At 52.5% G+C, this 11034-nt stretch overlaps 5 protein-coding genes across 5 annotated transcripts; 3 read left to right on the forward strand and 2 right to left on the reverse strand.

Annotated features, from left to right (window-relative positions):
• Positions 1 to 524: 524 nt before the first annotated feature.
• Positions 525 to 4177, reverse strand: Z520_06000 (uncharacterized protein; the record flags this gene model as incomplete). The annotated part of the gene is made up of 4 exons (XM_016776503.1): positions 525 to 2735; positions 2797 to 2859; positions 2937 to 3371; positions 3665 to 4177. 4 exons carry the CDS (start codon positions 4175 to 4177, stop codon positions 525 to 527), a joined length of 3222 nt encoding a protein of 1073 aa, XP_016632045.1.
• Positions 4178 to 5066: 889 nt separating this feature from the next.
• On the reverse strand, positions 5067 to 5791 carry Z520_06001 (uncharacterized protein; the record flags this gene model as incomplete). The annotated part of the gene is made up of 5 exons (XM_016776504.1): positions 5067 to 5075; positions 5124 to 5168; positions 5224 to 5349; positions 5397 to 5723; positions 5789 to 5791. 5 exons carry the CDS (start codon positions 5789 to 5791, stop codon positions 5067 to 5069), a joined length of 510 nt encoding a protein of 169 aa, XP_016632046.1.
• Positions 5792 to 6244: 453 nt separating this feature from the next.
• Positions 6245 to 8041, forward strand: Z520_06002 (uncharacterized protein; the record flags this gene model as incomplete). The annotated part of the gene is made up of 1 exon (XM_016776505.1): positions 6245 to 8041. One exon carries the CDS (start codon positions 6245 to 6247, stop codon positions 8039 to 8041), a length of 1797 nt encoding a protein of 598 aa, XP_016632047.1.
• Positions 8042 to 8481: 440 nt separating this feature from the next.
• Z520_06003 (40S ribosomal protein S30) lies at positions 8482 to 8898 on the forward strand (the record flags this gene model as incomplete). Its single annotated transcript, XM_016776506.1, has 2 exons — positions 8482 to 8541; positions 8665 to 8898. 2 exons carry the CDS (start codon positions 8482 to 8484, stop codon positions 8896 to 8898), a joined length of 294 nt encoding a protein of 97 aa, XP_016632048.1.
• An 894-nt stretch (positions 8899 to 9792) lies between these two features.
• Positions 9793 to 10833, forward strand: Z520_06004 (uncharacterized protein; the record flags this gene model as incomplete). The annotated part of the gene is made up of 1 exon (XM_016776507.1): positions 9793 to 10833. One exon carries the CDS (start codon positions 9793 to 9795, stop codon positions 10831 to 10833), a length of 1041 nt encoding a protein of 346 aa, XP_016632049.1.
• Positions 10834 to 11034: the final 201 nt, after the last annotated feature.

The raw sequence follows: 11034 nt of genomic DNA on the forward strand, positions 1-11034 counted from the left end.
ACCTACCTACCTAGGTACCTACCTACCTACCTAGGTACCTACCTACCTACCTAGGTACCTAGGTCATATGCTACTCCGTACGTGCCTCCAGGACGAGAAATGCAGCATCGAGGGCCTTTAAAATGGAAAAAAAAAAAGAAATGCAATGGAAAAAGGACCTGTTTCGTTCTCTCTGGCTTGAATTGGGTTTCGGAGCTCGAGCTACTACATAGTGCTATTGCCATGTGTGTTTTGTTTCAACGCTCATCTCATCTCATCTCATCAGCTTTTCGTCACGGTTTCATCCTCTGTCACCACAAAGATCCAGCCCCAGCCCCAATTGATTGTTCACTGCCAGCACACTCGATCCAATTCTCGCAGGGTAATTGGCTATTCCACGCTCCACGTACGTTCCAATGGTCTCATGCTTTTTGTCTCTCTCTCCAGTCATTCGTTATCCAGGGGACTGTCCTTCTCACCTCCGTTTCACCTCAGTCTCAAGAAAGTTCAGTCAGTCAGTCAAGCTGATTGCCCCAATGTTGAATTCAAGATTCGGTCTCCTCCTCATCAATCGTGTCGTCGATGTGAAGATTCAGGCGCTGAAAGTCCATGCGGGTGCTGCGCTTTTCAGCCGTGACTTCGCTTCGGGTCATGCGCACAGGATACGGAGATCCGACAAGATTGGTTCCAAAACCCGGGGCGAGGCGGCGAGGGACTCTGGTGGGAGACAAATCGGTCTGAGAGATTGGCGAGTAGCCTTCCCAGCCGGAGCCGGGGCCACGATATTCGGGAGGGCCGGTGACGGGGGCAGCGCCCGAGTTGGACGAGCGGTCGGAGTAATTGATGTAGCTTGGAGAAGAGCTAGGCATATCAGCCGGCACGCTGTTGTTCACCACCTCGCCGTCATCGTAATCGTCTTCGACAGGACCGATACCGGCGGAGGGCACGCGACCGACGGTGCGGCGCAGAGGAGTGACCGGCGCAATTAGCGGAGTGGTGGACGGAGTCGGAGTACGCATGGCCACACGATCAGCCTGGCTTGTGGTTTCGCCGAAGAGGTCGTCCAAGAATTCGTCGAGGCTATCTGCGGTGTTGCCGTCGTTCTGCGCCCCTCCTTCGGGAGACTGCGTCAACAACGCACCAGGACCACCAGTGGCAGGGACGGTTGTTGTGGTTTCAAGAGCAGAAGTGCGTTGCAGGCTTGCAAGGGAGCTCCCACCACCACTGGCGGAACGAATGGTGACGCCGCGACGTTCACGACCGTTGTTGGGCACTTGAAATAACGCTGGCTGGGCAGCAACGGCATCAGCTCGACCGAAAGCGACAGTCGGAGGCGGGCGGGCAAAGATTGGTGCAGCAGGCTGAAGACGGATCCCAGCAGCCGTAACCGGAGCGCCACCACGGCCAGCAGCAGCAGTAGTAGCAGCGGGTTCTTTACCCTTGCCTTTGTTATTGTGATTGTTGTTGTTGTTGCGAGCGGTGCTGATTCTCTGCGGAGAAGCGAAGTTACCATTTCCTAAACCGGAGCCACCAAAGACAGTGCCAGTCCCCAACGTAGAGTCAGAGTTGGTGGGAGTGTGATGGTGTCGCTGTTTCCAACCTGCCGGTGGTTCAAACGCAGGAGTCTCTGGATTGAATGGATGATCGACAACAGTGCTGGCGCGGGCAGGGCGCTGTGGAGGGAGTGACCCGACGATGGTCGGTCCAGGCGCACCATTGTTGCCGCCGGACAACTCGATATTCTGCAGGCTAGCTCCCAGTCCCGCGGTGTCTGCGTCAAAGCCGCTTTGTTTGTGCACGTCGGCTTGCTGCTTCGATGGCGGAGCCTGGCTGACTTGTTTGAGGACGTCGCGCATGGCCTGCAATGCCTTCTCCGGATCGTCGACATTGTCATCTGATGTCTTGTTGGCCTCGTCGGCAGAGTCACTGAATTCTCCTTCCCACTCGTGCTCATCTGGGTACTCGTCATCATCAAACCAAAGATCATGACCGTTCTGGATGTCGAGGACATTGTCGTTGCCGCCATTACCGGATTCTTGACCGTTGTTGTCGTTGTTGTTGGCCGGACCTCCAGGACCGGTGTTGCTGCTCCCAGCGGCGGTGAACGGATCGACAGGGTCAACGTGAGCGGCACCAACGGTAAAGTTGTTGTTGCTGAAGAAAGGCATACCGGGATACTGCATGTGTGTCGGTGACTCAACGCCCATCTGACGCATGTAACTCTGCCAACCAAGCTGGATCATGTCATTCATGACTCGCTTCTCCAACACGGAGAACTGTCCACGCTTCAAGTCCAGAGCAGTTTCACTGGGCACAAACAAGATATAGCCTTCAGGGTCACGGATGACTCGGAGATATGGTTCGATGCCAATGATTTTCCGATTTTGAGCCTCCATGACGCCCATGCCGACGTTCAGAATCTCCAACCACATTCCCACGTCTTGGTCAGACAGATGGGGAGGAACCGTGGACAGGGTAGTGAACGGCCAGTAACGAGCATGCTTGCTGGTTTGGAAACCACAGGCAAGGGCTTGGGAAGACTTGACAATTTCGGCGCGCTGGCGCTCGGAGAAACCAGGAGCGTTGAGACCAGCAAAGACGAAATCCATCAGGAGTTTGTTGTCAAGACCCACCTCACGAGGGGTGCCTCTGGAAGCGTCGACTTTGACAATGAGGACGTCAAGTTGCTTCTTATAAGCATCGAACATCTGTTGAGTCTGACGAAGGGTATAAAGTTTGACGGAATACCAAGGGAACTTGGACTCATGGTCAGATGGGTGCCTTCGCAGGACGGAAGAGTAGTGGACGTGTGCTTACCTTGTACAAAGTACTGATCATGCTCTCAAAGGTACGTTGCATGCTCCGATTCGCAAACTGGGACTTGACCGAAGGCAAAAGGATGTCAGTTCGGGTATATTGACAACTCAACTGGGGGAAGGGGGGAAAAGGAGGCTCACCCGCTGTGGATATTCAGCATGACGGACAATGCAGGTGAGTTCCTCGTTGGTCATGAATCCCTTGTAACCGGACGAGAAGATATCGCGATTCGGCACCAACACGGGGGCACCAAACTGGTCCGCTTTGAAGTGGATACAGTTGGCACGAGGGAACATGTCCTTCATCAGCTCGGACTGGTTGCTGAGCGTGACCTCGACATTGCGCTGGCCAATCTTGGGGATCCGCATCTGCTTGGGGTCAAAGGCATGTTCCCAGTCACGAGCAGCAATCTCCGGGGCCACGATCTCGACATAGCAATCCATCGTCTTTCCAGTGGAGCGTTCCATGATGATGTGGATCGGGTATCCGGCCACATGGGGCTCGATCAAGTGGCTCTGAGGGATGTACTTGCAGATGAACTGCTGCATCTCTGGGATGCTGATGGTGTATGGGATCTGGCGGAGATTGACATGATTAGCCACGAGCTCCTTCTTCCGCAGGTGACAGAATAAAACATGAAGATGGGGCTTTGTAAAGGATGAGAAGAAGAGTAACAGCAACAGCAACAAAGACTTTGTGAGCCACGCAGCTTGCTACCCAGTCGCTCTGGAGTGCAAGATCTCTCAGATCCACTGAAGCTGCAACACAACGCAGAATGACGAACAAGTGACGGATTGCTCAACACAAAAATTCAAATCTCCAGTCTGACCAAAAACGTTTCAAAGACAAAGAGGAGACAAGGACTTACATTCTCGATCTTGAGGACACCATGAGGTCTTGGAAACTGCAACTGAGCACGATCCGCAAACGGAGGAGTGCTTCTTGGATCAAAAGGCACTTCGGGAGGATAAGACATCTCGGGATCCGACATGACGGGAACAGGTTGAGGAGCAGGCGTTGTGTACGCAAAACCGGCACCAGCAGAGAAGGGATTGTTGTTGTTTGCGAGGTAGAAGTTGGCAGGAACCGAAGGAGGTGCTGGCATGGTCAGAAGTGGCGCTGTTGGCATGACACCAACACCAGCATTCATCGCAGCCGCTATCGCTGGTCCGTTCAGATTGATCCCACCGCCTAAACCTTGCACACCTTGATGCTGCGGGTGAGAAAGATGGTATGCTGGCTGGTAGTTCACAACAGGAGGGGGAGGAACTTGATGAAGAGGTCCGATGGAGGGGTAGGGAATTCGCACATAGCCAGAGGACGGTGGGTGACCGTGCTGGCCGTCACTCGGCACACCACTATACCCTTGCTGGCCGTCCATAGTGACAAGTCTCCTCAGAGTAGCGTCAAACACATCAATAAAGAAGAAGGGGAGATGGATGAAGGAGGAAAGGATGAATGAGGAACAAAACAAGGAGGGGAGCAGGTTAATTAGAGAAGGAGAAGGAAGAAGAGGTCCGACAGATCCTTGGGAGAGGAAACAAATTGGCCAGTTCCAACGCAGAAGTGAGAAAAGAGACGCGCGTTGAAAAAAACAGGACAGCTGCTCTGTTTCTCCGTCCACCGCAAAATATAGTGAGAAGTCGAAGGCGGTGAGTCCCTGATATTGATTTTGGGGCAGTAAAAGGCCAAATCTTGCTTCACTTGTCCATCTCCCTATACAAATGAGAGGGTGATCTTGGCGGCCGCCCGACCGCCCGGGGATATCGAGAGGATAGTGCCGGTCGTATTGGTTTGGGTTGTCGCCAAGTGCAGTATCGGTATACCTTCCAGATGTCCAACTTCAGTGTAGGAATGAGGAAGGAGATGAATGCAATGGAGTTCCTCAGAGCCCGGCCTGGTCTCGATCTAGTGATCACAAAACATGTCAAAGAGCGTACCTGTGTGAAACAAGATGAATCCCGACCAGCGACAGGAACTTTGTATTCAACATCTGCAGAGAACAGAATCATCTGAACCATGGGACTCGCCATCGGTTCAGTGTTCATCATTCGACATGGCTCATTGTTAACGCTAGTGCTGCTTCCAAAGTCTTCTGCATGATTGACATGTCGTTGGGCCGTTGTCACATGATCTCAGGGGTCGTGATCCATCCGCAGCCTTGTGTAGGCTCAGCCAAATGACTGGACCTGGAATGAGGCCCGCCCAATACCACCACTCGAGCTCGATCCACGGCTCTTGTACTTTTTATGTTGTCGAAAACCTCAAATCTAGTCGAACTGCATTCTGTCAACATGGGCGACTGCCTGGCAACTTCAAGGGCTTACCGGAGTCAAGAATGATTCTGCCACAAAACGAGCTCGGGCGTTCAGCTGCAAACTGGATCAGTCTACGCACATTGAATGTTCCCAGGCGTCCGCGACTTACGAAGAGCTTCATCTCCGAGATTTCCTTGTCGACTTCCTCCATGAATTGGATGATGAAATCCACCAACTTGTGCTTGAGCATTTCTTCGGTATGGGTGTTGGTAATCAAGAAAGAGATATCATAACCCTACAGCTTGTCAGGCCTCGACCTTTGGCAATGCTGATGCTACCCACTTTGACTGGCTTCCGCCGCAGAATGAAGAAGGACTCGGCACGCTGAGTGAGGAAACGTGTGAACTTATGGACCAAGATGTTTTCAATCTCATCGGCCTGCTTTATTCTGATGCTCACTCGCACACTGTTCACGCTGGGTTCTAATAGAACTTTCTCATTCTCATTGCGGGCGATGGTGAGGGGGTTCAACAGGACTTCTGGCGAACTGGCTGCCTCGATCTCCGGGACATTGTGTCTTTCTGAGGCTTGAGAAGCGAAGTTTGAGAGAGACAGAGCAGCGGTCAGAGAGGAGCGTACGCATTGGAGATACGGGCGCAATGATTGGGACTGAGATCAACAGTCAGCACATTCCGAGATTCAAAGCATTGAAATGAGGACAAGAGCAGGCACACCATCTTCAATGCGCTCGCTCAAGTAGGATGGGGAGCAGAGCAAACGGTTCACCGGCTCATGGACGCTGGATTGGGTTCCAAAGTCGAGGTTGGTATTCAGCGTTCTGTTTGGTCCTGTGAGATGGAATTATAGAACAAGAGAGCTCGTCGTCGTTTCGACTCAAGTTGGATTATGGAAAGACGCTGTGGAGGGGAAATGCCCGCGAGATCCGTCATCCGCGGCTGGCGTCTCTGCGCTCACCTGCGGCTGCTGGGCTTGGCACCGGTTTGTTTGGCGGGGGCTGGTGACGGGCTCGGGTGACGTGCCTGTCTGTGCCTGTCGAGCCTTGCATACTAGTATTTCGCCGCTTTCTAAACAATTTCCAAGCATTTGTTTTCCTCTACTTGTCCCTGCATTCTCTTGCATAAGACTCCTCTGTCACTCTTGTCCTTTATCCCGCAGAACAGACCAACACTATGGCGACCATACCTGGTATGTTTTCGGGGGATTGCTCGACAAACGGAACCGCAGATACTAACAAACTTGCAGTTGTCATCAAGCACCAGGGCAAGAAATACAATGTCGACCTTGACCCTTCGGCGAATGGCGAAATGCTCAAACTCCAACTCTTCTCTCTCACTGGCGTCGAGCCTGAGCGACAATCGGTCCTCATCAAAGGTGGAAAGCTAAAAGATGATACCGACCTGTCTAAGCTCAATGCAAAACCCGGTCAGATCTTCACCATGCTCGGCACCGCTTCTGGCGAGAGCAGCGCAGTCATCGCACCCTCCGAGAAGCCAAAATTCGTTGAGGACATGAGTGAAGCTGAGGCCGCCGCTCAAGAAGGTGCTACTCCAGCTGGCCTCCAGAATCTCGGCAACACGTGTTATTTGAACTCGACCCTGCAAGTTCTCCGGAGCATACCTGAAATGCAGGACTCGTTGAAGATCTACAAGCCCGATATGGGTGCGGGTCCGAGTCTACAAGATCTCAGCCGTCTCGGCCTTGGTGGGCTTAGCTCCACCGGCGACCTGACTGCGCAGCTACGAGATCTTTACAAACAAATGTCCGAGACGCAAGAAGGCTTTCCTCCTTTGATGTTTCTGAACGCTCTGCGCAATGTTTATCCTCAATTTGCGCAGAAAGCAAAGAACGGAAATGGCTATGCCCAGCAAGATGCCGAGGAGGCTTGGTCACAGATTCTGCACCAGCTGAGACAGAAGCTCAAGATTACGGACAAAAGCACCCAAGAACAGAAAGACATCGCGTTCATCGATCGATACATGGCTGGTTCGTTTCACTCCTCGCTTGCACCGCCACCAGAAGTTGGAGACAGCGAGCCCGTCGTCGAGTCTGAGGAGACTTTCCTGAAGCTAGATTGTCATATTGACCAATCAATCAATCATCTGCGGGACGGCATCCTGGCGGCTTTGACAGAAGATATCGAGAAACGCTCACCAACTCTCGAGCGAGATGCAAAATACATCAAGACCTCTCGAATCTCCCGGCTCCCTAAGTACCTGACCGTGCACTTTGTTCGATTCTTCTGGAGGAGAGACATACAGAAGAAAACCAAGATCATGCGGAAAGTCACGTTCCCAGAAGAACTTGACATTGTGGAATTTTGCACAGACGATATGAAGAAGCGACTGATACCCGTTCGTGACAAGGTGCGCGACATTCGCAAGGACGAGCAGGATGTCGAGAGAGCCAGAAAGAGACAGAAGTTGGCTCACAAGCAGGAAGAAGATCGAAAGCATGATGAAGCAATGAAGGACGTTGAGGCTGCTCCAATTGCAAAACTCCGCGAACAAAAGGAGAAAGAGGAAGGAAAGAAAAAGGAGCAAGAAGGTGGCGAAATGGATGTGTACAAGACCGATGCAGAGTACGAGGCCGAACGAGCTGCATCCATCAAGCAGGCCAAAAAGGAACTCTTCGCTCTTATTGATCCGGAGCTTGCAGCAGATGAAGGGTCCAACAAATCGGGCTTGTACGAGCTCAGAGGTGTCATTACACACCAAGGTGCAAGTGCTGACAGCGGACATTACACCAGTTTTGTCAAGAAGCAGGGCAGGCTGGTAGATGACCCCAAAGCACCGGGGGGCAAGCGCAGAGAAGAGGATGGAAAATGGTGGTGGTTCAACGATGACAAAGTCAGCGAGGTCGATTCGGACAGGATCATGACTCTCTCCGGTGGCGGCGAAAGCGCCTCCGCACTAATTTTGCTCTACCGAGCCATTGATCTGCCCACCAAGGATGAAGTCGAGGACTGATCGTGAGAGAAGTGGACATCCGCATTTTCTGGTTATGAGTATCAACAGCGTGTTGGCCTAGGAAGACAGTGATGCATACTTAGACATAGATTGCTAGCGCCGCGGCACATTGAACGAATTACCCAGGGCATTTCTCCATGTCACCGTAATCTAGCACGCCGTGAAGGTTGTGATTCACAATTACGCGTCTTCTCAAGTGATGCCCATCTAGACACGCGTGACACAGTGAAATAGCGCTCGACGTTTCTCTGACTCACGTGCTGTCACTGGAAAGTTGCCACTTGCTTCTTTGGGATATTTCTTGGCGCCCACCAGTTGGAAACTTCAAATCCATCATCGTCGAACTGCACTTTGCCATCATTCCGTCAACGTCCATCTTGTAACCTGCGCTCGAAACACAAGGATTCATCCATCAACCCGATCGAACCCGACTCGCAATCATGGGTAAAGTTCACGGATCTCTTGCCCGTGCTGGCAAAGTCAAGTCTCAAACTCCAAAGGTGAGTAGGACCGAGCGACAATTTCTCCCACACCGCAACACCACCTTAGCCGACCTCATAACGCACAAAACTTTGTGGTTTTTCACAGAGGCTCCCTAACGGGACTGACACTCTTCTGTACAGGTCGAGAAGCAAGAGAAGAAGAAGACGCCTAAGGGCCGCGCGAAGAAGAGAATCACATACACCAGACGGTTCGTCAACGTGACGATGACGGGTGGCAAGAGAAAGGTATGGATGTCATGGAACACTACAATGAGGATTGCGTGCGCGTCAGATGATGGAATGCTGATGGTTATTTCTACAGATGAACCCCAACCCGACATCATAAGCACCAATCTCCTTGCGATGCGGTGGTAGTCGAAGCAGTTGCCGAACGATGAAGCACAAACCCTGGTGCCATGTACAGTGCTGAAATGATGCTGAAGACGGAGGTGTCAAGCTGAGGTGGAGATGTCCCAATGATGGCATGCTGCCACGCTTGAAGGCTTGGAATTGCATTAGACGTGGAGAAATGCACAAATTCCCTAGAGCCACGAGAAGACAAACTCAGCGGCTTGAAGATGGGATAGCTGGCTGTGGTGACGATTGGCCAGAGGCGTTATTGCTATGGGCTGATACGGATATGGGCTGGTACAACTCGACGAATTATTAAAAGGTCCATTCTGAACTGGCGGTCCTTGTTCCCACTTTCCAGTCATTTCGACCGGTGTGTCTCACATCAGGTAAATTCTTGATGTTATCGGCTCCTCGAACGTGAGATCGTTATGGAAACCTCGATGAAGCGAATATGGTGACTCCCTGCCAGTCTGCCTGCCTGTAGTGATTCGTTCCGTTCCAAACATAACCCGCGGTACTACATCATTTCTTAATGATCAAAGGGATAAATGGGAATCCTTAACCTCTCTAAAGTAACTACCTCAGGCATTAAGATAGCCGGTCAGAAATGGCAGCTTGGTGCATTCGACATTGCCGCTGACCCGCGAATCCTCACTGCCAGTAGTTGCCAAGGACGCAGGCCGGCGGCGCAGATTGCCAACGGGGGAACAACATCCCAATCTTTCTGGCACCCAGTTGACCTTTACCGCAGCCTTCCCCAAAACCTGCCGTGCCTGCCTAGATAAAAGTTCAGAGCTTCCAATCCGATCGACCTAGTAAACTACCTAGCCATCCTTTGTTGTTCTAGTCTTTGCTTTGCTCGCCCTCAGGCTCCTCGCGGGCGCCGCAAGCTGCGCTTTAGCAAGCCTCGTCTAGATGCAGGCTCTTCGGCCGGTCCTGCTTGGTCGCGCACTTCCAAAGAACCGAACCGCCCAGCTCGCTCGCTCTGGCTTCCTGTTGAATGTCTGTCGAGCGCAGCACGACCACCATGGCCCTCACAAGGAATACTTCCAGACGCCCGGGCAAATGCCCGTTCCAGACTCGAGCCCTTACACGCACGGTCAACCGTACATACCGAAAATACAGACCGTCCCTTCTCCTCCTCCCGGTGCCGGTGCTAGTTTCTCGCTCCTGAAAAGCTTCAGTCGATCCGTGTTTTGGGCCGTCCTTTTCGGGTCCTTGGGTGTCGCGGCCGGCACAGCGTTGATCACATGGGAGTACCTCCAGCCGCCCTTCGAGCCCGGGTCGCCGGCGGAACAGGAACTCTACGACGAAATCCTCGACGCGATGGAGCTTCACCCCTTGGTGGACTCGCTGCGGCAGGCGAATTGGATAGAAGAGAATTACTACGCGGCTGCGCCTGTTCACGGCGGCGGCGCTCTGGAGAATAGAACAGGGCTACACCTGGTGGCGGAGACACTTTCAGGGACGCAAGGAGTGAGCATGAAGACATTCAAGCACCCGACGCAGGAGTTTACCATCATGGTTGCCTTTTTGGGGTTCGGCGTAGAGGGCTGGCCAGACACAATCCATGGCGGGACCATCGTGACTCTGATTGAGGAGGGCGTGCAACGACAGATTCACAACTTCTACAAGACATACGGAAGCCGGGACCAGCAGACGATTTCCATTGACTTCAAGAGACCTATGCGGCCTGGAGAAATATATGCGGTGATTGTCCCACCGGCCCAGTTGGAATCAAATCCAGGTCCAGGGATGATGCACCTTCAGATGACGCCCATGGTGGTGAGGATCGAGGCTCCTCCACGGATCACGCCCGAGTTGCTCACGATCGAATTGCCGTCTCTTGATGAGTTGCATGCGTTAGCCAACGTCCAGGTTCGACTCGTGCAGTCCAAAAGTGAAGACGCAACGGCGGAGCTCGAGGGCGATGTAGCCTCGAAAAAGATCGACTGAGTACAAATGCCGCACGTTCTTTCTCTACCTACCGTAAACCGCAGGTGTGAACTGCCCTCCACCTTTACTTCTGGATTGACAATCCAAGTGACACGGCGGACTTTTGACCCTAGAAACACAGGTAAGCACTTGTTGTCTGCGGACGACTTTTTTTTCGATCCTTTGACTTATTGTTGGAACAGGTTTCCCGTCCTCCAAAAT

This window comes from Fonsecaea multimorphosa (assembly GCF_000836435.1).
Source record: "Fonsecaea multimorphosa CBS 102226 unplaced genomic scaffold supercont1.11, whole genome shotgun sequence".
Lineage (NCBI taxonomy): Eukaryota > Fungi > Ascomycota > Eurotiomycetes > Chaetothyriales > Herpotrichiellaceae > Fonsecaea > Fonsecaea multimorphosa.